Genomic DNA, 27,569 nt, shown 5'->3' on the forward strand with positions numbered 1-27,569 from the left:
GGCGTGCACCCTCCAATCACACTCCGCCTGCAAAGTGGCTTGGTGGTCAGTTTGGATGTTTTTTCTTTTTTTTTGTTGTCGAAGTAACCTTAGGAAACTATCAAAGTTTACCGTCAGCGACAGGATAACACTTCCTCTATTTTGGCTTCTTATTCCCAGCGACCTCTCACGGTGTGTTAGTGCGACTTTTTTAAAGGATTTATCATTTTTTATTTCCTCTGAGGCGTCCTGAAGGGAGCTAACCAGCGTTAGCATTGGGCTAGCATGACAACCAGAAGAAGAACTGCCATCATCATCATCCTCCCCTGTGGCTTTGCTAGCAGCAGGTAAGTTAAAACTCTGGCTCAATGTAGTTTTACCCCTCTTTTCCCCGAGGAAAATGAAAGTGGCGCATTTCAATCGCGGACAAGTAAGTTACGAGTTGAAATAAAACTGTTGGCAGCCTGTTAGCTGGCTGGTAAATGGCGCAGGGTCAGGGGAACTGTGCTAGGATATCGTTAGCATCAGCTAGCCTCGGTTGTGCAAACACAGCTGTGTCTGATCTTTGGGCTCGAAGCGATTACAAACCCGTTAAAAGCTGCCTTGTAATCGGCTTCGTATCGGTGCATGGTTGTCGTCTACATTTGTTAAGACGATTTCTCTTTTTCTGTCGTGTGCTGTTATATTTACCCCTCTACTCTTCCATAAAAGGGTTGCACTAATGTTATGTGGCAATACTTGTTCAGCATTTATTAAAAAGCGAATGCATCCCAGCAAAAAATCATGCATTGAAAAAATTGCAAGTGTGAACTAGTGTGGGTGTGTATTGTAGATCAAATCTTGCTCCATATTTTATTTTTTCAGTGATCCCTCATATTTCAGTCTAATTGTAATGCCCAATAGAGACGACAAAAATTGCTGAGGCACTGTGCCTAATAAATCATAGTAACCATGCATTTTGATAGACAGTTTATGATGTTTTCTATATTAATTCTGTCCTTCTTGCACATTTCTGTTTCACAGGTCTCCATCATGGTCTGCAGCTGTGAGCCTATTGCTCCCAAATGGATGATGATTATCATGTCAGCCTCCCACATCTGTATCAGTCACTCACTCCCCCAGGCATTCTCGGCCATCCCTGCAGGTTAATTGCATTTTTATTATTTCTCTCTCTGTTGTGATATGACTATAACATGTAAAGGTCAGGTAGCTAAGATCAGGCCCCACTTAAAAATGTCTGCAGAATCTTTTTTTATTTCTCAGTGTTGCATATGCAGATCATTTGTATTTTGACTGTCCACCTGGTGTTAAACATGTGTCAGACTGTACCCACAGAGGTGTAGTAATGATGCATATGAGTTTATTTCCCTCTAGACATAAGTGGTTGAGCTGTCTTGCATCATATGCAGCAAACATTCTATGTTTATAGATGATCGGAGAATTCAGAGATTTTACTTTGAGACATCTTTATTGAGGCATATTCTTGAAGGGCAAGGAGGAAGTAACTTTAGTACGTTTTAAGATTTCCCTATTGATTCTTGCACTATAAACTTTATAATTAGGGTGATTACTTAGGCTTCACACTGAAACATATAAAGCGAATGTATACCTGTTTCGCAAGTGTTGAGTATCATACGATGGGTAACCTTTCTTATGTAAGTCACTCTTTTGGGCCACATTTAGATCAAACAAACACTACACTAGCAGTTTAACTTTACATAAAATTCAGGGCTAAGTGTGTACCTCGGTTTTGATGTTAAGGATTGGTATGTTTTTAGTACAAAAAGGGAAAACAGAAAGATGCTGAAAATAAAAAAAAGTCATCCTTTACCAAAAAGTTCCTTCCAAAACATAACTGCCTTTACCCTTGTGCTTGGATGTTTCAAAGCCCTTGATTTGATAACAGTCGGATAATTTGTGCCGAACACATTCAGCATTACAGAAATGATCAGCCTTGAATGTTGTTGAGCCCTGTGATTGGTGAGGTAACAGAGACATTGATTTGCAGTTTTGATAGTTGCATTAACATTGTGAAAATGCCACTTTGTCAAAAGCAATTGGCGGATGAAGAAAAAGGCATGTCTTATCTTACGGGATGAAATTTAAACATCACCACAGTACATCAGTAATGTGCAGAAGGACCTGTCGAGATGCACAGATTCTCCATCCTGGAAGTGTTCGGGCTCGAGCAGCAGAAGACCGTGCATGTTTCCACGCCTGACAGCTACAAACAAGAAGAGGAAGCAACACTTGTTGATTTTTGACATATTAAACAATGTTGCCTGTGTTTGGATTTATATAGCTTGACAAGGCGTAAAGCTATCATGCCCTTGTTTTTTTGGAAACATTACAACACCACAGCATATTTTGTTTTGTGTGCATTGTCAAAAAGTCATGAATAACAGATTAGCTGTTCTTGTTCTGTTAAAAGAACAAGTCAATTTCCATATTGCTATATTATAGCAACATGGAAAACACTCTAGCTTTTGCCATCTTAACTTTAATAATTTCTTGCCATATATGCCATGTTTCAGTTTGCAACGAGCACTGCTATCCAGTACTACAAAAAATAATTAAAATAATAGCCAAAATAAATAATTTATCTTCCTCAACTAAAATTACATAAACTAAATTGGTATAAACTGCCCTTTCGGCATAGTATGTGATTAAACACAATCCTTAATGAGTGAAAAATATTGAAAACAACAATGACTGCAAAGTTGTGAGGAAGGCAATAATTCCCCACTTCTAGACCCTGTTTTTATGTCCTGTGCATTTCCAAAAAAAGTCAAGCAGATGCTGTTCACATGAGTGCAGAATAGTAGTATGGTTTGTTTGTACCACAGGGTGGCACTGTTTGCAAAACAATTGTATCGGACATGCAGAACGTGTCCTATTTTTGTTAGCAAATTAATGTTAACACACGACATACATTATATGATATGTCTTTGCAAGGTTTAAAAACACTCAACCTGTGATGGTTGACCCATAAATATATTTATTTGATTGCCATGGCGCTACACACTGCTGTGTTTTTTATTTATTTGATTATTGCCACGTTTTTTCATCAGAGAATAAATATGATCTGGTACGTCAGCACAGGATGAACCTGGGAAGTTCACATCCTTCATCAGCATCCATCCAGCCCCCACCCTCACTACACCGTACCCCAAGGGTCTCACGAACGCGCACGCGTGTAAAACTGCGTGGGAATGGCTGTTTGCGTGATCGAGGGGGTTGGGCCGCTTGCAGCGAGCTGAGAGCTGCATGAGTTTGTAATGTCCGCCATGTTGGCCATGGCGTATTGAACCGGGGAGGATCAGCGGAGCCTGCGAGAAAAGAGACCGACAGAGAGCGACCGAGACCCGGGCCTTCCCGGCTCTGTTCGCGCTGCTACGGACCCTAACCGCGCTCAATTGACTGGCTGACTCCCACAGATTCATCCATGAGAACTCGAGGCATACCTGCTGTTATTCCGAGCAGATCCAATAGATTTATGCTGCATCTTTTAATATAAAAATGAGTAAATTGTCGTTTCGGGCTCGGGCGCTGGATGCTAGTAAGCCTCTGCCCGTTTTCCGCTGCGAGGATTTGCCGGACCTGCATGAATATGCCTCCATCAACCGGGCAGTGCCGCAGATGCCGACAGGGATGGAGAAAGAGGAGGAATCGGTATGTTTTTCTATTACTGCCCGACTGGCGGTGGATCGGTTTGGCGGTATTTTCACATCGAGAGGCGCCACTATGCTGCCTGCGCAAGGCTGTGCAAAATGGCCGCCATGTCTGCTCTTTCGTGCACACGACGGATCTCGATGAATCTTCAATATTATCCGCCCGTTTCAACACATGTGTTATTATAATGCTGCACAGATTTGATTTTGTATTCGTGAGTCGTGTTGTGTGCGGTTGTTTCACTTGAAATTGCACCCGAAAGCACAAAGAAGTCACGTGATTTGTCTCTGCTCCACCATTTTGTTGACTTTCTCCTCAGTAAAGGCAGGCGGGGATAGGCCTTGGTTATGGTGTGATTTCCGTGCACCAATGCCAGGGGGAGACACTGAGCCCCGGCTCGGTTTGACAGCTAAGTGTTGCGTGTTGACAGCTCCTGCTCCGCCATGTGTGCTGCACACTGCCCGCGCATGCAGTCGCCAGTTTGGCGGAGACATTTTGCAGATCCTGCCCTCTATTTAATCATAACACACACCTGCAGGATTGCACAGTGTCGTGGGAGCATAATGTGTTAAGACATGCATGGTATGGCTATGATAGTGTTAGACTACAGGCGGATTCATGTTCTCGTTGCACACAATTGACAGCAGTCTTGAGTGCTTCAGCTATATTTCAAGTCTCATGATGTGCAGTGTAGGAATGAGAGAAGAGAAACTAACAAAGTGTCTCTTACATTAGCGTGTTGTTTCAGTAATAGTTGCTGATTATGAAATTAGAAAAGGATGCCTTTTTTTAAACTCAGATGTAAAAGAAATCATTTTGCAAATATGTGTGGCTTAAATGATAAAATTGCTCACGTACTTAAAATATAAACTTGATATGGGCTTTTTTGAAGGAAAAAAACCCTCATTGCAGTTGCTTAGCTCCTGTGCACCAAGAACATTGTGTTGCATGTTTTTCTACTTGGATAATGTGTTTTTTTTAATTAATGAGAAGTGAGAATGGCCACCAAATTGGCCAAAACCAGGCTGGTTTCCTTCAGTTTTGTTCGAAGACTGTTTTGAGTATAGGGGATTAATTCGTGACATATTTCTGTAAAAAGTTTAAGAGTTTCATGCAGAATATTCTATATAACTCAGACTTTAAGTAACAACTCTGGAAGCCTTGATAAGCCCTGTAGTTGTATAGTATTTCTTTTTTTTAGGTTATGTTTGTTTTAGCTTATGTACTATATCATCCTAGAATCATAGTTCAGGTCATTCTCAGGCTGTATGTAACGTTCTGGATCCTTTATTTAAACTCAGGTCTTTTTATGATCATATATAGCGCTTGTCTTATATATTTTCTTAGTTTGTGGAGTCTGGTGTGTACTACCTAACCCTACATTTGTTCCCTCTTTTGTGTAATAGGTTGGTAGTACACATTATTCACATTCAACTCGCGTTTAAATATAGACATTATTTACATTGTGGCTGTAGACAGATTATGCAAAGCCATAAAGATATGACCCATTGAAGCACAGCTTGTCAGATTGGAGTATAGCCCAGATTTAGCTATTCAAAATGCATTGAAAGTCAAATGGGGTCACTCCATTCAATTCACCTACTGCAGAAATGCTAGCCCTCCATGTCTACATGTTTTACTTTAACTGCTTCAATTTGTTAAATTATTGATGAGTGTATGTTGTCAGTTAATAGGTAGTTAATATTGCTGGTGCTGGAGAAAGTATAAATTGGCAGTGTAATAGCAGGTGTTTATTACTACTCCTGGTGCCGATATGCCAGATTTTTCTGTCACCTTATAATCAAGAGAGCCGCTGAGACAAACACTAGGAAAGCACATACAGGAGCTTGCAAAGTCAGCAGAAATCCTCCTCCCCCCCACTACTGTACACATACACACAGTGGCATTACATAACAGTGTGACGGCAGAGATAAAGAGGACAGTTTTACTACAACGCTCCGCATGGCTCAGCTCCCTGACCCACATCCTGTCCAGCAACAATGTCTCGCTCTGCTGAGTGACCGCACGCTAACCTCAGCGTTATGTCTATTTAAGAAGCATGCAGAGGGAATTTTGAAGTACATGCATTGACAAGTACATGGAAGAAATATATTTTTGGAATCTACTAGTTCTATTTGGGGGATATACAGTTTGTTCATGGACATTAGAGCTGCAAAGAAATCATATTGTGATCATTTTTGACTGATATTACAATTATTAACTGATTCACGATATTGGGGGAAATTGATTATTTTTGCATCATTATTCCCGTTATCATTAAAAATGCATATGATGTGACTTTTTAAGAGAATTTGTACCAAAGAAGTTGTTTTTTTAAAGCCAATAGTGAACGTAGGCTTGATTATCTCTGCATCTTTTCAATACTAAATCCCAAATTATATTTGAACACATATTTTGACATGAACAAATATTGTGCTTCCTGTCATTTGAATATTGCACAAGTCCATATTTCTTTTTTTTATTACATTACGAATCATTGTGCAGCCTCAATATAAATAATAGATCGGAAGCCAGTGTATCTTTTCTTTTCTGATTGAGTTCTTTTTTGTATGCCTGCCTCATCAGCATTCATGATGGCAAACCTGACAGAAATAATTAACCTCTAAAGAACAATTTGTGTGCCATCAGTGGTTGCAAAGGAATTAGAAATATGGCACTTCATTCACTAGTAATCTGTGCATGCACAATGTCCTGCACAGCATACAATAATTCACCTGCTGTACTCCACTGTGGCTTTCAACATGCATCAGAGTATATGTAAGGCTTTGTATTTCAGTGCTAGTTTGCTGTTTGTAGAAGCACAGTTAGTAAATGTATTCACCAAGACTGTGGCAAACAGGAACATGTTGTGCCAATGCCTAATCAGGGAGTCTGTGATTGTTACATTTGCACTGATGGTTGGATATGTAGTGATTCATTGAGTGCTGATCAGAGGAGCAGATGTATCTCGTCAGGAATCACAAGGGTCAGTAGGACAATGGCTGTCGCAGTAAAGTCTGATGTTGAAGAAGCAAGCAGAAAAAGATGAACTCTACTTCAGATATGCACAGGCCATCTTTTGTGATGAGGTATAAGTTTCATTATATGTGTGGCTTAATCTATACATTCATTCTAGTACTTAAATTAAGAAGTTGCGATGACAACATGAGTTGAAATGTTTGAATTGTAGTTTATTAAGTGAAACGCTGATTCTACTTTGAGCTTCAGAAGTCAATAATGTCTTTTAGTTTGTCTCAATGTTTAGGATTGTTGTGATAGTCTGGTTTTCTCGCTCCCCGCTTGTCTCATTGCATGCATCGCTCTGCTCGGTGGATTTTAGATATGCCTTGACTGACTGAGCAAATTGCCTTCCTCAAGACTTCCTCTGGTCGGCGTGAGCTGAAAACACCTGCTGGAGGCCACACTTTTGTTTCCATGGCAACTTTTGTTGGAGTCATCTATTTTTTTTGAAAACATTTAATGGAAGTAGCGTGTGGTGCTGTGAAAAATAGATTTTCATTTGTGTTTCTCTGCTATCTGCATCTGTGGCCCTGACAGAAAGCAGCAGCACCACCGCTGTGAAGGCTCCACAGTGCGAGCTCATTTTGTGAGGAAAGAACAAGACAATCAGAGGTTCGATATTAGGTTATTTTCTGGAATAAAAGGCAGAGCGGTTTGCGACTTTTCTACAAGGGGTTTTAGCATTTGTGCACAATGCGTCCGTTGGCAGCCAGCATTATCATTATGTTGTGTTTTTTTCTTTAGGTGTTCTTGTACTCTTGCAGGGTTCCTGTGGCTCTTTGAAAAAGTCCCAAAACGCATTGAATTAATTCAAAATATAGCCTCAATTTGCAATAAAATGTCTCAAAAGTCTTTAAAATGTTAAGTAGGATTCTATGACTGGTTGTTTTCCTCAGAGATATCATCTTTTAATATAATTATCCAAATTACCCTCATTAATGTCACTCAGTTAAGGATAGAAAACCCATCAACTGTCTGCTCGCTAACAACGTTATGGCGAAAAGACTGATCATCAAACAATTTAGTGAAATGGTTCTAAACTCTAGGTAACTGGGGTTGTTTCTCTTTTTTATATTCATTGAGTGGCATTAATTCTTTAAAAAGTCTTAAATGTATCTTGCCTTAAACTGTAGGAACCCTTTCTTACCTATTCTTTTTTATTTGTGTGAATAATTAACATAATTGTTTCAGTGTGAACACACTTCTAGAAATTGGTTCAGAAACAAGCATTCAGGAGTGACATGTTCACTATAAATTGATTGAAACAGACAGTTGCACAAGGTCTTAGGATATCGTAGTATACTCGTCCCCATGTGCCATTCTCCAAAGCCTTTTATCCCTTCTCACACAATTCCTCAACAGAGGAAATCCCAGGCTGTGAACCGCGGTCGTGAGGATCACAGCTGCCAAAGATCAGGATATCTTTATATCTGAGGCAGCTCAGTGTAGCTTGCTGAAATGTGCCGAGCATATATCCTCTGCAGACGCTTGCAAAGGCCAGTCTGGGCCAGGCTCAGGTTTAATTGGTTCCTTGCGCTCACTCTTGTATGCATGTTCCTTAACCTCGCCATGCTCAGAGTTCATCGTCGTGTCAGACGGTGGGATGCACAGAGGGCGACTTTTAGAGGATGTCTTTGACAAGCAACAAGAGAGCAAACCCTGCGCCGTGTTGGTAAAGCATCAGTTCAAAAAGTTTACATAAGGTCATGTCATATCTGCTGACAGCTCTTTGATGAATCTGTAGTCTGTCCTTGTGTGTGCCAGATGGGGCATACAATATTTATGGGTGTTTATAAGCAAGATATTTCACATTTAGATGTTAAAAATATGGTGAGTTCCCTCTGGATATTCTGGTTTCCTCTCTAGTCTTGAGTAAGTGTGAATTGAAGTGTGAATGGTTCTATCTCTACATGTATTCCACCCTTACCCTATTACACAATGTGATTAAGCTTAACCAGAGTTAATATTATGCTTTCCATCTTTTCTTAAATAACCAGTGTTTCCATTTCAACACATACATGTCATTAAAAAGTGTAATTTAAGTATCCAATTCAAAATAATTTCACCGTAGATTTACTGTGGCTTTAGCTTTGTAATAATAGGTTAGGGCTTGCAGTATTCTCCAAATGAAATAAATTTTCCTCAGTTCACAGCTTTCAAACTGATATTGAAGAAAGAGCTGAGGGAATTGTGTGAATGCTGTAACATTCCAACCTTTTGTTAAGAGATTTTTCCAATTAAATTAGTTTATTTTATTGTTAAACCTTGCTGAGATCTGAAGATGAAGAAGCCCAGCATTTGTAGGCTAAGGGTTTTCAAATGTAGGATCACATAAAACGGTTGACTACTTGCATGTTTTTGTGTGCAGTGAACAAGAATGTGCAAAAGTTCCAACAAGCTTGGCTGGACTCTCTGCGCACACTGCAACAAAGCCAAACACAGCGTTTCTTTTGATCCAAAACCTGTGATTTGGGTGTGTAAACATGCCAAATTCAGTCGTAGCATGCCAGCTAATCATTGTGACAGAAATACCCAATGATTTGTGAATAGATTGTAATTTGTGGGTTGTATCCTGAACTCATTTAGAGCCACTTACAAGAAGACAGTGGGTGATGGTTTACTTGGTGCCATACCCTTTAGTCCCGAGGTTACGCTAACAATAGTGTGGCTAACGCAATAAGCTGTTTTCTTTGTGTATTGGTTGTAGAGAAAGTGTTGTTAATCTTACCAGGGGCAGATGGTTGAGTTTGGACGCATGCTGTGTCCTTTCATGGCAGCTCTCGGCTCTGATATGGTTCTCCTGTTACTCCACGCAGAGCTCCTCATGGCTTCGGATTACACTTAAGGCCGCGAACACTCAAAACTCCCACGCAAGTGTCTACAATTCAATGGCTTCGTTGATGGTAGTATTTGCCAGCCGCACTTGGTATGTCATTGACCCATATCTCCAAATCCAACCAAGAAACTCTGGCTGTGAAAGTAAATTGGTAATGTGTAAAATGAGTAGGAGCCCTGTTAAAATACTTGTTAGAGCAAGTGAGATATTGTGGTGTTTGACTGGATCTGCCATCTGTTGCATTAGCTGATAAGAGAAGGCCTGTAAAGACGGTAAGAATAAAAGCTGAAATGTTCTAGACGCAGATGTTATAAAGTAGTTCTCCACTTATATTCTAGTCATTCAATATTATAAAGAATGCCTTGATTTCTCCAAAAACAAACAATATGATGCGTTTAAACTCTACACGGTAAAAACAAGAATTAGAGAAGTTCAATAATGTAGTCTCGTGAAATGTTGTATTTGGCAAGAATTTGAAATACTAATTGATGTTTCAACAGCAATATTAAATGGATATAAGAGAGGAAACTACGACCTGTTTAACTTCCTAACTCTATCTCTAAACACCCTTTGTAATGCATTATATTATCTACTAATGTACATATTTATTTAATCAGGGCCCGTATTAAAATCATATTAAAAGGTATGAAGCTGGAGACTTGTAATATATGGCTCATTTGCTAGGGATGCTCCGATCGCCAATTTTGGGGCCGATCGAGTGGGTGGGGGCTATGGGGATCTTCCATTTAAAGTGATGTTTAAAACTCAGTTAATGGTGCTCATTCACTGGCGCTTCCACAAACAACAACCAACTTAACTATTACATTCAAATGAAGTACATTATTCAAGTTTACATTCACTTTGGATAATAACACGGGAGAAATGAGCGGAAGCGCTCTCTTTTCCTCTCTCCCCCTCTCTCTCTCTCCTGACAGCCTGTCAGTATCGTCTCATGCAGCTCACTGATCCAGTAATGAGTGACCCGACAGTGAAGAATAAATATATTTATAACTAGTTTAGCTAGTTCCAGAAGTAGATAAAATAGCTAAGTGTGTTAGGTCTAACTCTTAGTGTGTGTTTTGCTCCGCTCACCTGTCCGTCACAGCGGGTGGAGCTGCAGGATTTCTGCTTCACACACGTTGCATACCGCTATTTTATTGTCTTTTTCGGACACCTTAAAATACTGCCAGACCGGTGAAGCCATTTTGGCGAGCTTGTTTTGCCACGCACAGAGAAAAGTGTCATGTATTTTACGTCATGTGATCGGCTCTCCTGATCGGCCTTTATAGAGAGCACCGATCGATCGACAGAGAGTGAATATCGGCCGATCGATCGGAGCATCCCTATCATTTGCAATCTGTATCAGCAGCAAAAAAGGTGTGGGAATCTTTAAATGAGGCCTATCCGTTATAAGTTATTCTGGCATATTTTCAACAGTATGCCATTTAAAGTTGTTCCTGGATTCTTCTTTGCAGCACATTTTAATTCAGTGACTCAGTTTACATAATGTAAAACATTCTGCGCCTGCTGAGTTCAAGAGTCAAACTGTGACTCATGGTTGTGCTGCAGAGTTAGTTAAAGCAACATATTGTTTGCTGGAGAAACTTGCACATATTTAATCTATGATCCCATGCGCAACAGTATCGGTGTAAACTTTGGGACAGATTTCTTTTCAGACTAACTTTGTGACTTCTGCGAGTTGCAGTAAATAATAACAATGAGTCACTGGTGTAAAATGAGGGTTACCTGTGCAGGTCTCAAGATGCCAGAGAGCGCATACTTTGAAGTACAAATACACATACTGAATCTGTGTACTCGCAGTGTATTGACACAGTAATGCTCTTGCTGATACTCTGCAAATCCTACACCATGCTTCTACCAGTGACTAATTTCACTTGAGATGCAGCATTGGGATGTGTAATCCTGTGTGTGTATATATGTATATAAATAGATATCTAAGCATAACGTACTATGACAAATAATATGCTCTGCCTGGTAAGATGTGCCTTGACAAATAAGAGATGCGGTTGTAAAATAGGAGCTAAGAAATACCAGAGAAATAAATTGGAAGGTATTCAGTGAAAGGAATTGAAAAGGATTTGGGGAGATATGTGATACTGGCAGCCTGTTTTAAAATGCTTTGTTTTTGGATAATTGCCAGAACATTTTGCACTCTTTATATGTGCAGGCCTTAATTCCCATTACATGCCTCAGGACAGAGATGTAGAACACATTTGTAAGGGTGCACCAATTTATAGATTCTGCAATGTAAAAGAACTGATTCTGAGAGAATTAATTGGCAGTGATTATTTACAGAATTATTTTGAGTGATCTTTTGGGTTTTCTGCATCAGGTAGTGCATTGGTACTTAAGTAGGCTGTGAATACTTTTCCAATTGCTGCGTATTAATGAAATACAGTTTCTGTCTACTTGTTGATCAATATATTTTTCACTTTGAGCTGCCAGTGTGAGTATGTAAAGGGACTGGATGTCATCTTGAATATCTGATAGTTTTATGGTTTAGTCGTCTCTGAAATATACTCGTGTTCCTCATCTGGAAACTAATTAAAAAAAAGTGCATTAGGCTGCTTTTTTTTCAGTAGCTAAATCAATTTACATAATTTGTATTCCAATAACACAACAGTATTCTTATTTATAGATGCAGTTCCATACAAAGAAGTGATTATTATGAAACATAGTTATTGTCTACTAGTTGACACATCAGATGTTCACGTTGCCGTGCTTGTGTGAACATGTCTCTGCGAGGAAAAACGAAATCAAGAAAACTTTCGGAGAAGAAGTGTGCAGACAGTGTCAGTAACACCTGTTTCCTCCCCCTCCTCCAGGAGCACCATCTCCAGCGGGCCATCTCGGCGCAGCAGGTATACGGCGAGAAGCGGGACAACATGGTTATCCCCGTCCCCGAGGCGGAGCGCAACATCACGCACTACGATTCCCTTTACCCCGGGGAGTTCAAGATGCCAAAGCAGCTTATTCACATACAGCGTGAGTAGAGGAGGATTATCCCTTCAACTGTGTTTGTGGCCTGTGAGCACGTAGTGGTGTAGTCGCCGGATATGTCTGATTTCACAGGCTATAAGCTGCTGATTGAGAGATTTGTGTATTTAACTTCAGCCCCAGTTGTGTAAGATCGCATGCTAAAAGACTAAGAGAGTTGTCGTGTATAGGGATGCATTGATTTCTTAGTCCATACTGACACTATATATTATATATAACTATTGTGCTGATGCTGCTATTTCTTAAAAAATGTTCATTTGTGCCAGGGAAAATTATACATTTTCATAATAACTTGAATTAAGAGCTTTTCAGCCCTTTTTTAAAAGTTGTTCCCATCATCACACCTGCAAATTGGGTGACGTGCAGAAAATTATTTAAAAAAAATCTCGTCATATAGACTAGATACAAAAATTCCCCACCATATGGGGATAATCAAACTCAGCAGTGTTGCAGATTTCATATGGGGACAGGACATCTTATATCTGTCTTGTGTGGTACAGCGGGTTTGTAGTTATCCCTAGAGGTTCAGAGAGCAGATGTGATTTCAGAAAATGTTCGGAAGTGTTGGAGCGGTTGGAGGAGGGAAGAGTTGCACCCACAGCACGCTCTATTCTAAATTGAATTTGGCATGTTTGCAGAAGGTGAAATGATAGCTCTGCAACCAAAAGGAAGTTCAGCCTGTATCAGCCGTCTATCATTTGTGTTACCGCCTTGGATTCCACACTTCCCTCTGTGCTGTAACATATTGTGCGAGCATAGTTTGTTTTTCTGGTTGCAACAGTGATTTGTTGAAGTTCCCTCTTCTGGAGAGAATGGAATCACACAACAGACTGGAAGTCACATGAAGAAGTATATCTCAACATACAATTACAACACATTTCTTGTTTTGCTATCGACGCCAGCCATGACAGGTGTTTGAACAGCAACATGTAGACCTGAGGAGTTATCTAACAGTTCAAATACAGGGTGGTGAAGAGGATCACTGCATACCTTTTACAAAGCCTCATGTTTTGGCAAGTTAATGCCATAGTGACAGTGATGTTTCTTTTGCTGTTCACAGTATTTAATGGATAATAACAGACACTGTTCATATTCGACCAGACTTCCATGTTATTGTCTGGAGGATCTCCAGTCCATGGTTGCAGATTCTGGCCAGACGAACCGTAGCCACGGGCAATATTTATGAGCAAATATCTGGTAAAGTTCCCAGCCTGGATTCTGGGGTTCGCCCTGCAGCTTCATTGAGTTGGGGAAGGCACATAAACAAACACAAGCTCAGTGCTTTGTCATAAAAAAGTGTGTGTTTGTTTATTTAACAAACACAGTGACTTGTGTTTATTGCCTGAAATGCACTGCTGCCTAATTTTATGACTATGCATAATAACCATGACGTGGAAATATACCACTACTACCTTTGAAAGGGCTGCACAACGTGGAAAAATAACGTAATTGCAATTATCATAATGACTTGATAATGGGTAATAAAGTCAGTTTTAACAGAAGCAATGCTGTGTCTACTTGAGGTTGCTGTGTTCCTGGTGATGCCTTTTTAAATGAGTGTCTGTCTCTTCAGTAACCATCTCTTCTCCGTCCCACAGCTTTCAGTTTGGATGCAGAGCAGCCAGACTACGACCTGGATTCAGAGGACGAGACGTTTGTGAATAAGCTGAAGAAGAAAATGGAAATCACAGCCCTACAGTTTGAGGAAATGATAGACCGCCTGGAGAAAGGCAGCGGACAGCAGGTATTTATCAGTCTGTGTGGGAAGAAAACACTTGTTTGCATGAACGCATCTCTGGCTTTACTTACACAGACTGAAATACTGGTTCTCACCCTGTCATTTAGTAATCATACATCTGTCAAACTTAGAAGTATAAGTTTACTAGACTTGCTAAAAATCTGTGTTTTGTCATGTTCATTGCTGTTAAATGGACTAAAACACCTGGTTTCTCTCTGTGGTTGGTTTGGTCTCACTGTATCCTCCATGCATCCCAAGAGGACTTGTTAGATTTTAATCGCACTGACTCTGTCTCTCTTCTGTTGCCCCGCAGCTCGTCAGTCTCCAGGAGGCCAAGCTGCTGCTGAAGGAGGACGATGAGCTGATCAAGGAGGTGTTCGACTACTGGAGCCGCAAGAGGAAAACCTGCACGGGGGGGTCCCTCATCCCCACCTGCAAGGGAGAGAAAAGGGACGGCTCCAGCACCAGCGACCCCTACGTGGCCTTCCGCCGACGGACGGAGAAGATGCAGACCAGGAAGGTAGGACATTTGAGCTTGTATGGGTTCTCGCACCACTACATTGGATAGTCATTATTATACTGAAATCAAAGTTCTAAGAAGCACTCTATAACTTCCTTTCTGTTTCCAGAATCGAAAGAACGACGAGGCATCGTATGAGAAGATGCTGAAGCTGCGCAGGGACCTGAGCCGAGCGGTCACCATCCTGGAGATGATCAAGAGGAGGGAGAAGAGCAAGAGGGAACTGCTGCACCTCACACTGGAGATTGTGGAGAAGAGGTAAGAAAGACCAGCAAGAGTTGTTTTTTGGAGTTGTCTGCGAGAAGCTGATATTTGGGGGTCTTTTCACTTGGATTCATGATGCAAGAGTATGATAAAGGCATGCTTCACTTACTTGATGAGACAGAGGGTTCATATAAGATACATTATTATATCATATCCTGTCGTTCTTTGGCAAAGTTTTCTGGTGAGGTTTAAAGTGAATTGTGTATCTCCTGATGAGTGTCAGACCTGTGGTGTTTTGACTCGTGTGGTTAACCTTCATGTTTGGTCAAGGTTTTGTTTGCTCGTTAATAAGTTGGAATCCCAAGTAGAGGTCATTAGGAAACGTGTCTGCCAAGATTGATGCTGTAAAGAAGTCAACAGCCCTTTTTCTGTATCGTCAGGCTTCGCTGCATGTGTTAATTGGGGGCACAGTTATGTACAACGCCTTATCAATTTAAAGCTCATGTTATTTATTCAGCAGTGTCAGGAGCAAATTAGCTTATTGACTTCTCTGTGTGGATCTTTTCAGGAAGTACACTAGACTGTATGTTAGTATTATTTTGTGTTTCCATTCATTCTTTTCTTACCCAAGCTCCACTTTGAGTTGTTCTTTGTTTCCCCTGTGGAGCCTTTGTGATCCATCTTAACATGACATGCGAATGGAATGCATTTGCTCTGAAAGTAGCTGTCAGTGTGAGCTTAAATTGGACCCTTCTCCTTGAAGTGCTTTTGATTTGTAGTGACATTTCAATTTCCTCTTGTTATCCCGGGCTGGTTTCTGCCCGTGCATCACTGCCAGCGTCCACTCCCAGATTGGACCTCTCCACTCTCAATAGATCACTTCCCCTGCCCACTTCATGATATTATGCCGGCATAGAGAATGTGTAGTCTGACAGGAAGTAGTGGTTTTAGGCGGCTCCTGTGTACTGATGTTAAGGTTGTTTTTTGTGCTGGTCATGGCTGTATGCAGTTGAAAATTATGCTTAAACCTACAATCATGTTGCTAAGTCCTGCAGTTGATTTGTAAACATCAGCTACCAACGCCTCTACCTTTTCTTTCTTTCTTCAGGAATGTAATGCCAGACTATGGCAGTGAAGTGATGGCGGAGGCTCTTGCACAGCGAGCTCTGGTGAAGCCTGTCTACACCATCCCCATCATTCCCCCGTCCAACAGCAACCAGTACAGACACCAGGACCACTTGGACATGAAGGACTACAAGAAGGTAAAACAATCCACATGTGCTTCCTCCTAATAATGTCCAAAATCTATCCTTTCCTCCTCGATTAGCGAGAAAATGTTGACTAATTAAAGTGGCAACTAAGTATGAATTATTTAAAAAGATTACCATGAATGTGTATTTTTCTCAGAAAAAAATAATGCACATTTATTTTTCAAAGGACAATACGTTATAGTGTAAAATGAAAGGCTCTTGAGGGTAGCTAAAAAGACTCGCCCTATAACACTTCGGCCTCTTTCACACATGCAGTGCAACACATCATTTGAAGAGCTATACGTGTGAATGCAAATGTCCGACATTAAACAGACGTTAGCTTCCCAGCTAACTAGTTCAAAGTCAGCATAATGTCAGATCTTTGCTCACAGGGGAAAATAGTGAATTTCTGTTCCATGAATTAGTCGTGTCCATGATGTTTCTATCATGCAGCTTGAGAAACCTTAAGAAAACAAACGGGGTGAAGAAGAAGGGTCATTTTACACCAATAATTGTTTATTATTGTCCGACAAATGACCCTCTCCTCTGGACATTGATCAGAGGTCATGCGAGAACACCACTGAGTGCGATTGAGGCTGCTTGGTACATATTTGAATATGCTGACTCCTTCAAACTCAAACCAGTTAATGCCAAGCCAAGCTGCCATATGTTTCTGCAGTGTAGGACTTCATTACACAGCAGTATGGTGAACTCTGAGTCACCTCTTGTCATTAAGACTTCATTAGCTTCAGTGTCCAACAACCCCCTCCTCTCCTCCCATTTCCCCTTCTTTTCTGCCTTTTCCTCTACCAGCTGGTTGACTTCTCCCTATTGTTTACCAATGCTTATTTAGCTATACCCCCCCCACTCCCTTCCTTGTGTTGATTTGATGCAGCAGTCCTCCACTGTAGAGTCCCTGCCTCTCTGTTTGCTTTGTCTAAGGCCTGAATGGGATCTGACTAATCCTAGTAGAGTTGGAGTCTGTTCAGGGAGGGGAGGGGTCGTCCCGATGGGGAAGTCGGGGTGAACGGTGGCACGGGTGGCTTGAGAAGGGGGGGGGGGGGGTCAGCCATCTGGCTAGGCAGCAGCATCTGGCACATGCTGCCATCTGCATATCAATGCCTCTTTTACTCGTGGTTGTTTCTACACACACTAGACTGCCACCAACAGTATTGCATTGCATCTTTAAATGCCTTTCTGATTACGCACACTGCAGTTATAACATTATTATAACCCCCCTTCACCTCCTCACAGCCGGAGAAGACAGAGGCAGTAAGAACCAAGAGGAAATACGAAAAGAAACCCAAGGTCCCGCCTCTGTCAGCGCCTCAACATTCAGGACCCTCCGTGTTCAATCCCAAGGACCTCAACCAGTACGATTTCCCCAGCTCAGACGAAGAACCCTTCTCACAGGTAATTTCCTTTCAAGTGCGAGTGTTGTGATGTCATGTTGTTTCAGTTCAGTTGTCATATGAATATTTCTATTAAAAATGAAAAAACAGAGGGGTAATGTCCCTATGGCTGGCCGATATATCGATATGATATCCTTAGTGTAATATGAGACTAGATATCGTCTTAGATTTCACAATGAGAATACCTCATGGGGACATTGGGTTTCATGACAATCTTAGAATAAAATAAAATATTTGAGAAGAAGTTATAGAAAAACTGCAATAAAAGACATAATTAATAAAATATGATAAAAGTATTCCTAAAACATAAGTTCATTTAAAAATGTGCAGTAAATAAGTAATGCCATTTCCCTGGATTTCTGATGATTTCTCAACATCTCCAATCCCTAGATCACCCAGCATTTGATTTATTTCATTTTCAAGCAACATTATTTGCATCAATAATATGATTTTTTTCTTTTCTTCCAGCAAATCTTAAAATGCAGATTTGCCAGTGATATGCTTACCTGTGTATACAAATGTGTGGTTTCAAGTCCTTTCATCTTTATTAACTTAAGTTGTTTTCCTTGTGTAGATCCATTCAGGTTCTTCAGAGGCAGAGGAGGAGAATGACCCAGATGGCTGCTATGCGTTCAGGAGGAAGGCCGGCTGTCAGTACTACGCTGTGAGTGCCCTCCTGTGACTCCTGGTTCTATTTTTAGTGCCAACAACAGCAGCAGGCTGGCCAGACTGGCTGTTAGTCTTCCACTCTGCTGGACCAAACAATGCAATACAAACACGCTCCGTTTGCCAGTGTCTTATTTGTTGCCCTATATTTTAATATGTGACGTCTCGTTGTGTTTTCATATATAACATAACATTTAGCTGGCAATTTTATCCATAGCGACTTAAAAAAAGTGCAGTGCTTGCATTATATTACATTTTTTGAAAGCCTATTGTTTGGACTTGTTTTATAGTTTTCAATCAAACATTTTTCTCATTTTGCTCTCCTCCTCCCTCCAGTCTCGTCCGGAACAGAGTGGCAGCTGGCCCTGGGTCAGCCCGTCTGACGGGGGTCTCGGAGACTCTCGCTTCCGTTACTGTCTGACTTCGCTGAACGTGCCGCGGCGATGCATAGGTTTGGCCCGGCGCCGGATGGGCAGAGGAGGAAGGTGAGTTCAGTCCCGCTGAGTGCTCCACATAATGCAGAGATTTGATCAGGGACGCTTGGATTGTTCCAAAGGTACACAAGCGAAATGGAAGTGGATCGCTTCCAAGTACATTTAAATAAATCAGAAAAAATATGCATAACCTCATATTTTGAGAAAATGGTAATCCTGTTGCCTAGGGCTGCAAGATTAATTGGAGTTTTATCAAATGTCCATTATTGAATAGTGCAATATTCAAATTGAAGTAGGGTTAGGGTTATATACCCTTGTCCATCTACTTTGCATTTATTCTAAGTGATTGTAACTGGGAAATTCTGGTATAAAATGAAGTCTGATAAAATGTTGAAAATTGTAATTGAGGAGTGTGCAGGAATGCTGCCAGTGCCAATATTGAGCGGGGGGGAAATGGAGCCAAGTGTTGGCAGTAGCTGCTGGGGCTGTTTACCATACCGGCTCTTTGGCAGGTGACCAGCTTTCATTGGGCGGGCTCATTTTATTATGAATATCAAGCTGGCTGCTAAAACGATAAACATGAGAGTCCCTTTTGGGGGATTCGCCCGCCACTGTGGCCTGTCGACGAATCAGGAAACTAAGAGACGGGTTCAAACGGCAGCATGTCCTTCAGCTCTGCCTCCTATCTCCTGAGTAATTACACACACGACTGAATTAAACACTGACTGGAGGAGTGGGCCAGGTGATGTTAGGGGGGATCTGTTTCACTGACTCTCATGAGATTAGCAATAGCATGTTGTGCGTGTGCAAAATATGTGATTTTGTATCTTTTGTTTATGCACAAAAGCAGTGTAACCTGTTGGCATGAAATCCAAAATTGTCACTACCATTACAATTTCTTCAACAATATGACTTTTGCTCTCATAACAACCCGCAAGCGGAATTTCTGGAGTTTAATTATGATATCCGCGTGTCTGTAAACCTTCCGTTTTTATGCAATACCCAGCTGTATTTAGTACTAGCCAAAGGCACATTGTAATTACATGAATGGTATGCAAGGAATATCCACTCCACTTGTGCAATCCCTCAAAATAAGCAAAGGATGTTGGCGCTGTAATGACCTGCTAATGACTGCAGGATGTTTCCCCTTCCATCTGACCTCAGATGCCTGTTGAACAGCTCTCTGATGTGCACGTTTGTTTCTGTTTCAGGGTCTTGTTGGACCGAGCGCACACAGAACTAGACGCCGTCTGTCAGAGTTTGGACTCCGACCCGGAGCCCGAGCCGCTCTCCTCTCCACTTCCACGCTCTCCGCTCCGCAACTCCAACGGCAGTACCTCAGAAACCAATACCTCGCACCCCACCAGCTCCTCCCACCCCCCCGCCTCTTCATCGCCATCATCGCCAGCCCCTATGGACCTCAGCCAGATTCTTTTGAACATTAAATCCAGCCGCTGGAGGCACTTCAGACCACGGACGCTATCCCATCACCCCTCGGGTGGAGGAGACTTGTCTCGCAGAGGATTTAGGGATTTTAGCCGCACGGTGTCAGGACTAACCCGGACTCTGTCGGGAGGAACCAACTCCCGGACCCGCCCCGGACCCCCGCCCCCCCCCATCAACGGTGAGTCACATGTTTTCTCTGCCATGCTGTGCGCTGTTCTGGCATTTTACATCTTAAAAGTTGTTTAACATTTAATTTACTAGTAGTAGTTCCATTTTAGAACATACAATTATTCATTTTAACATAAGAAACTAAAGTCAAATACAGCCTTAGTATTGTAAGTATTTGGTTGTTTCATAACGTTGAAAGTAAAGGTGTCTTGGCATCACAATGAGCCCATTTAATGTTGTTTTGATAAGCTTAAATTCTGCAAAGTTCTTTGCACTGTTATTAAAGTAGTTGGTATTCAGCCTGAGCATCTTTCAGTGTGTCTCTAGTTATTTTAACAACTTCTGTTATCAAAGGTCATCCATCAGTTTGAACCTCTTCCTTCTAGTGTGTGGTCCGACACACTTAAGGCAATTTAGTGTTACTTATTTTTCATTTATTTCTGCTTGAAGTTTTTCTTGTTTAAACCTGCTGCCAGGTTATCTTTCAGCTTGTTCTTCAATGTGATCTTACTTTTTGCAATTACATGTAATCTTGTGCTGTGCGCTGTGTCATCATTCTGTTATCATGGTGTAATGTCTATTTATACTGTTCATGCTCACTGGTTGTAGCACTTCGGGATTTGAAATCAAATATGAAGTGCTTTATAAATGGAACCCATTATTATTATTATTGTTATCACCATTATAAGCTAATAGCATAACTCTGAATGCTTGCCTCTTTTCACTTTGTCTAAGGTAGATTGCTCTGCTGGTGAATCACACCAGGTTTCTGCTTTCATCCCCCGCTCCATATCACAATACATTAGTTCCTGCTCCCATGTCATGGTGGAGTCGATTAGAAAAGTTATTGAATGAATAGATTCATGAGATGTGTTGGCCTGAGTCTGGGCTGGTGGCTGCAGAAAGGGGCACTGGCACATCTTCAAACTAGTTATACGTGGCGGTCTGCAAAAGGTCTCCAGGGAAAAGAGGAGACCTTATTTGAGTTTTTCATGTTAGTGATCGATGCCTGTATTTGTAGAAGAAATACATATTGCTGCATTGAGGGCTATTCCAGTCATTAAAGTGGAATGAGGTTGAAGACATTGATTATTTGTTGAGGATTAAGCCCACAGCATGGAGGTATGAGTGGGTGTTGCTTTCTTTTTCATTCATCTCCGGATTAAACTCACTGATTTGGGAATGTATCCTTCCTTTCCCCCCTCAGTTGGAGTAGGTGTTATTCTCTGTGAAGGCCTCTCTGATGCATTGTGTTTTGTTTTGTTCAGTCCTTTTTTGTTTTGTGAAATAATCTGAAAGGATTCTGGCTAGTATTCTCCTCAGAAGATTGCACTGAAAGACATTACTACTGGACATATAAGGTCCGGATTTAGATTGGGTAATATATGATCATGCCATAGTAGGAACATTGCTGTACATGATGAGATGAATGCTATGCTACTTCAGTATAGGGATGCCAGCGATTATTCGATTTTTCGAATATTCGTTACAGTCTCCATAATTGAAAATTATTTTTAAAATTCGATTTTATTTATATAATTTTTTATTATTATTTATGTTTTTCTTTTTTTTCCTGGCTTAGTTTCAACCAAAATATAGACTAATGCTAATAATAGTAATATTAATAATTGTAAATGGCCATTGGTCACACCACCAGTTTGTTTTACTGTAAACTTGGAGGAAGCCAGCTGCGCAGAGTGCAGACTGCTGCTGCCTGCTGCAGTCTGCTACACACCGCCCCCGCCCCCCCCCCCTTCTCCGTCACACGTGTGATTGATTTATTGGCGATATACAGAACAGTGAGAACAACACAACTAAAGATGAACAAAGAAGAGTTCCTCGTGGAACTACTTCGAACTGACAAGTGCAAATGAAGTCAAATGCAAGCTCTGCGAAAATACTTTTTTTTCCTCTCCCGCGGGGGGGGGAGGGGAATAATCGATTAATATTCGCCAGGGCTGTCCGATTTTCGAATTTGATCATGGTCAGTTTCTGGCATCCCTACTTCAGTACCAAACCAACACTTTCTACAAGATACCTTTTTTTATCAATAAGACCGGTGACAGTTGTTTTAAAGTGTTCTGTCTTTACAGATTTATGATTAAGTAAAATACTCTCTTTGTCAAAAAATGGTTTTACTTAATTGGTTATGTTTTTTTGTGACGCAACCAGTTTTTGAATGCAACACACGGTTTTAACCCACAGGTAGAAGAACCTGTAGCTTGAACCATTATGCAAATTCCGAAAAAAGCGTTACAATGTGGCCTCAGGAGGATAAGCTGTGTGTGTTTGATAAGCCTCAAACTGGACTTTCAAGCTTGTGATCGTTTAGTTTACCTTGAACCCTGGAGCATCACGCCCACATCTCCAGACACTTGTGTGGTTGTGTTCTCTCTGTGAAAGCATACATTCATTTCTGTCAGTTTCTCAGAACATTGAGGCATACTTATTGCATGCATACAAATCTTTGTTTGCCGTTCACAATTCATACAAATCCAAACCCTTTCTTGTTATATCTGCTCTCTGTGCACACTGCTCTGGATGAATCTCTGCTAAATGCCAAGTAAACTGAATGAACCCCTCGGTAAGAGATGTCAGAGTTGTGGTTGTGACCGGTGTGTTTGTCCCTCCTGTGCTCAGTGTTCACGGCGGAGCAGTACCAGCAGCACCAGGAGCAGCTGGCCCTCATGCAGAAACAGCAGCTGGAGCAGAGCCAACAGCAGCAAGCCAACAACCCTGCAGTCCCAACACACAACACACAGGTCAGTGAGGACACACACACACACCTGGGAGCACCGGAACACACCTCTGCATCCCCTGAGTTGAACTTTTAAACAGATCAATATCAAATGTTATGGGTGTAAAACTACTGAGAGGAAGAGGGTGTTATTTTAGTCAGCTGTTTGTCATTGTGTGCACTTCTTACATGCTTTTATTGCCAAAAATAAGGTAATGCATAGATTTCTCCATAGAGTGGTGCAGGAATGAGTCCTAAAACCAGGAGATGAGTCAGCATATTAGCACTGCCATGGTGCTTTATGGGCTTTTTGATTTGGTCTTTCTCCCGAGAAAAAAGGTCTGCTGTTCACACAAGCTGAAGAAATGTTGTTTTACAACATCAAATATGTCAGTAAACACCTCACTGGTGCATTTAACATTTGTTATCAAGTGACTCAATGAGACTACTCAACGTCATCATGCCGATCATTAGCCACCTTTAGCTTAGCGGTGGTGACGTAAAGTAATGCGACTGATGTAGTTCTGATGTAGTTATAGCCAAACATTAGCTGGTTCCTTCTGGTGATTTCATTTAAGATTCAAATATCATTAAAGTGTTCTTAATTGCGATTATCCTGATATACAGAGGTTCATTTCTGCGATATTCCAAAATCCACTGCTTTGGCACCCTACAAACATACGTCATCACTGCAGCACTCTATATGGAAATATTTCCCAGGTGAAGGTCAGTTCAGCCTTCCTAAGTAAAAGGGACACATCCTCATTCCCACGAGCATTGCTAATACCATTGGCTTACTTCCTGTCTGGCAGCAGAGGTGCTGACTCTGCAGTTGTTATACATTGTAACAGAGCGTTAATCGTTGGCCCACTCTCACATGTTTTCTCTCCGGTTTCCAGGCTCTCGTGTCCAAGACGTTGGACCAGGCCAGCGCTCAGTTTGCTGCGTCGGCGCTCATCACCACCAACCAGCTGCTCACCTTCAAGTCCAAAGAGGAGCTGGTTCTGGGGGGCGGGGTCAACGGGGTCATGGCGGGGGCAGGTAGGAGACCCTAAATGTTACCTGGTCTATGTCCCGCAGGACAAATATGTGATAGAAGCATGCTCTGTGGATTCATCTTGAATTTTTGTATTTACACTTCCATCCTTTTCTCTCTCTGCAGGTGTTTTCAAGGGCTTGCATCTCTCCGGCCCCCCCGCCGCCCTCCACCAGATCACCCAGTCTCCTCGCACCCCCCCCTCCATGGCCCCCGCCTTCCTGCAGCCCTCCTCCATCTCGGCGTCCCCGGCCGTCCCCACCTCCCTCACCTCCACCTCCACCCCCGGCGCCCACGCAGCAGCCGCGCTGGGGATTCTGGGATGCAGCGCCGCCAACGCCACCCCCGCCACCACTCAGGTCCTCATCGGGAACAACATCTGTCTGAGCGGGCGCCACATCCCCCGGACCCTCGGCCCCGTGCCATCCTCTGCCTTAAAGCTGTCGGCCTCCACCAACCTGACCATGCCCAAAGTCTCCGGGGCGGCGGCCATGGAGCTGGGCTCGAGGTGAGGGGAACACAGGTAGCATTCTCTCACAATCATTGGTATAAAATATCATTCATAGTCTTTCAAATACTTGGGAGACTACGGGAAAATATATGAATTTGTTGAACTGCATTTTTTAAATTATTTGACAAACCCTTTACGCATTACCACCATGCAGATCCGGATAGCTCAGACATTTCAAAAAACTCTTAAAGTATTGAATCTATGTGAACAAACACCAATGTGACATTACTCTCGAATAAATGACAAAAGAAGATATATATTTGTTTTGCATTACTTCGTACTGATGCAGAATAAACAGATGTTTGGCCACAGGCGGTAATAATCAGCAGAACCAAAGCTGCCGCACTAAGTGGGCGATCAGACGAGAGTTCCAGACACCACAGAAAAACACCCATTAATATTAATACATAAAAAGCAGGAATGTGTTTAAATATGCAACAGAAGATAACTTTATTGTAAGTGTGTCCCTCTTGTTGTAGCAGTGTTGGATTACTTATTGTTTGTTTCTGGATAAGTGAGTCAAGCCTCTGCATCAGCAGGCGATCCCTGGGTTCAGTCTAAATAAGCCGACGCAGAGTCTGCCAAAGAGAAATGTGAATCCACATAAATCCGTCTGAAAGAAGAAATGAATGTTCCTTTAGAGATCACTGACGGATATACAGGACAGTTAAAGATACCTCGTTAGTAAAGTGAAAACAGAAGAACATCAGCGTTAAACTCTGCCTACCTACCTTCTCCTAATATCTTATTAATACTATTTTACTGTTGTTTATACTGTAATGTACATATTGAATATTGCAGTACAATGTGCACATTTTTACCTTAACTTCCAATAAATATATATATATTTTTTTACATAATTATTTTATCTTTTATTGGACAACTGACTTTAACTTGTGTTAATGTACATATCTTTATTTTAACTTAATATGAACTTTTATACTTTAACTTATATTTAAATAAATATGTATTTTTGATTTATCCTTTATTGGACATTTTACTTAAACTTGTCATTTTTATATAAATATATTTAATTTTTAATGCACATTGTATACTATTTTTAAAATATATATTTATTGGGCATTTTACTCTATTAACTATATAATGACTAAATAAATATATTGTGTTTTTTTTATTTTGCACATTCTGGCTCTGGAAATGATTAGTCATTTCTTGTTGGTATTCTGAATGAACCCTGACTGAGATGTGAATGCCCCTCTTCCTCTGTCCTCAGGGATAATCACGACGAGGAGAAGCCAGCACTGAACAGTATAGCAGACAACACAGTGGCCATGGAGGTGACGTAGTAGCGGGGGAGGGGGGTCCCCTCTTTAGGTGCTGTGCATCGTAGCATCGGGAATGCAAAGGGACAGCAGGACTCTGATGCAGACTGACAGAATGATCCACATCTCGCATACTTTTTCAACCTTTTATTTTTTTTTGTTAAAAGTAAAAAGATCAACTTGTAAATGATGAATATGGCAAAATTAGTATCTGTACAGTAACTACATATTTGTAATATCCCCCTTGTATATATGACTTGAATACAGAACTGTCCATTTGTGATGTTTTGCACTTGGGAAAAAAAAGAAAGCCAAGTAACCTGTGGCAGTGAGAGGCGTGTATAGACCAGAGTTTTATCATCATGTGCATGGTGCGGAGCCTGCTGTTTTTATCTATTTATTGTGCTGTGTTTACAGTTTCTTTATTTTGCTTTGTTCTGTTTTTTATTTGTACACTGTACCTTTGTTGGTTCCTGTGCTGTAGTAAATGTTAGGTAGCTACGGACTCCTGGGTATTTTTGTATATTGTGAACACAAAGCAGGTTCTCCCCCCCCCCCCCCACACGTTTATTTCGGGTCCCTGTGCTTCTCTCTGTGGATCATGTGAAAATAAATGGTGACATACATACGGACCGGAGTCCAGGAGAAGGAGGAAGAGGAGGAGGAGGAGGAAGAGGAGGAGGAGGAGGAAGATGAGGCGCCCCTCTTCCTGGAGCTTCCATTAACATCGTCCCAAACACAAGTAACAAAACAGGGATGAAGTCTCTTCCCAGAAGCCTTTGCTGCTTCTGATTAAAGCACTATTTTTTGTGATGTTTTCGTTCATGGTTTTGATAAATATTAATGCTGCTTTTGTATTTTTGTTTTTTTAAAAGGGGTTGTTCTTCATTTTCATGCAACCTTTTATATTTGTTTTATCCCACAGACATTTTTTTTGTAAAACAAAAATTCAGTTATTTTTGTATTTTTATTTTGTGGTAAACTTGATTGTAAGCTTTTCGTTAATTGAAAGACTTCATTCTTTTGTTGATTTGTTACTTGTTCATGCATAGGTGATAAGGGAGGTGAATGGGCAGTTATCGCTGTACGTGTTTCATCATTCCATTTTTTAATAACAAAAAATGCTAATGAGGGGGCGGGGGTGGGAAGAACGGCAGTTTTCTCCACTCTCTCTTCCCCTTTTTCTTTATTTTCTTTGAAAAAATAATCTCCAGACGGCTGCAAGGCCAAAAACCACAAGTATTGGGTGCCTTCCTTTGGGGAATTTAATGTACTCTCTTCTGTGAAGAGTTAGGCACAAAGGCAGCATTACTTAGTAGTGCTTCTCGTCTTTGTCACAATCTGAATGCCCAGTCCAATGGCAGGATTTATCCTTGAGGTTTACTTGTCCCACCTGGAGGCTGAAAAACAAAAAAAAATGTGACAGAACTCTCACTAAAATAAGACAATAAAGCCCAGGGCATTAAATGTGAACTGTTTGGACTCTGTGTCATTTATATACGTTTGGGTGTGTATACGTGTGTTTGTCTGAAAGGATCTGAAAATATAGGTACAAAGTTACCATTCCTGAGGTTTCTCATTACCCCAATGCAATTGGTTTATAGAGCTCACTAGCATTTGAGAGAAGAAGAAAATATG

The 27,569-nt window shown here is 41.2% G+C and overlaps 1 protein-coding gene across 3 annotated transcripts; it reads left to right on the top strand.

Annotated features, from left to right (window-relative positions):
• On the top strand, positions 1-27,404 carry LOC117495971 (enhancer of polycomb homolog 1-like). 3 transcript variants are annotated; one of them, XM_034147628.1, is made up of 15 exons: positions 1-326; positions 1,003-1,123; positions 12,355-12,514; positions 14,125-14,270; positions 14,578-14,784; positions 14,894-15,042; positions 16,097-16,250; positions 17,493-17,651; positions 18,225-18,314; positions 18,653-18,801; positions 19,962-20,374; positions 23,005-23,126; positions 24,001-24,142; positions 24,264-24,645; positions 25,883-27,404. In XM_034147628.1, exons 3-15 carry the CDS (start codon positions 12,415-12,417, stop codon positions 25,953-25,955), a joined length of 2,286 nt encoding a protein of 761 aa, XP_034003519.1. In that variant the 5' UTR covers positions 1-326; positions 1,003-1,123; positions 12,355-12,414; the 3' UTR covers positions 25,956-27,404. The 3 variants fall into 3 exon arrangements, with proteins under 3 accessions (XP_034003519.1, XP_034003501.1, XP_034003510.1); XM_034147610.1 differs by lacking the exons at positions 1-326; positions 1,003-1,123 and adding an exon at positions 3,131-3,651; XM_034147619.1 differs by lacking the exons at positions 1-326; positions 1,003-1,123 and adding an exon at positions 3,499-3,651 and having other exon boundaries at positions 24,264-24,660.
• The last annotated feature ends 165 nt before the right edge of the window (positions 27,405-27,569 follow it).

The sequence above is a fragment of the Trematomus bernacchii genome, unplaced genomic scaffold, assembly GCF_902827165.1.
Source record: "Trematomus bernacchii unplaced genomic scaffold, fTreBer1.1, whole genome shotgun sequence".
In the NCBI taxonomy this organism is placed as follows: domain Eukaryota; kingdom Metazoa; phylum Chordata; class Actinopteri; order Perciformes; family Nototheniidae; genus Trematomus; species Trematomus bernacchii.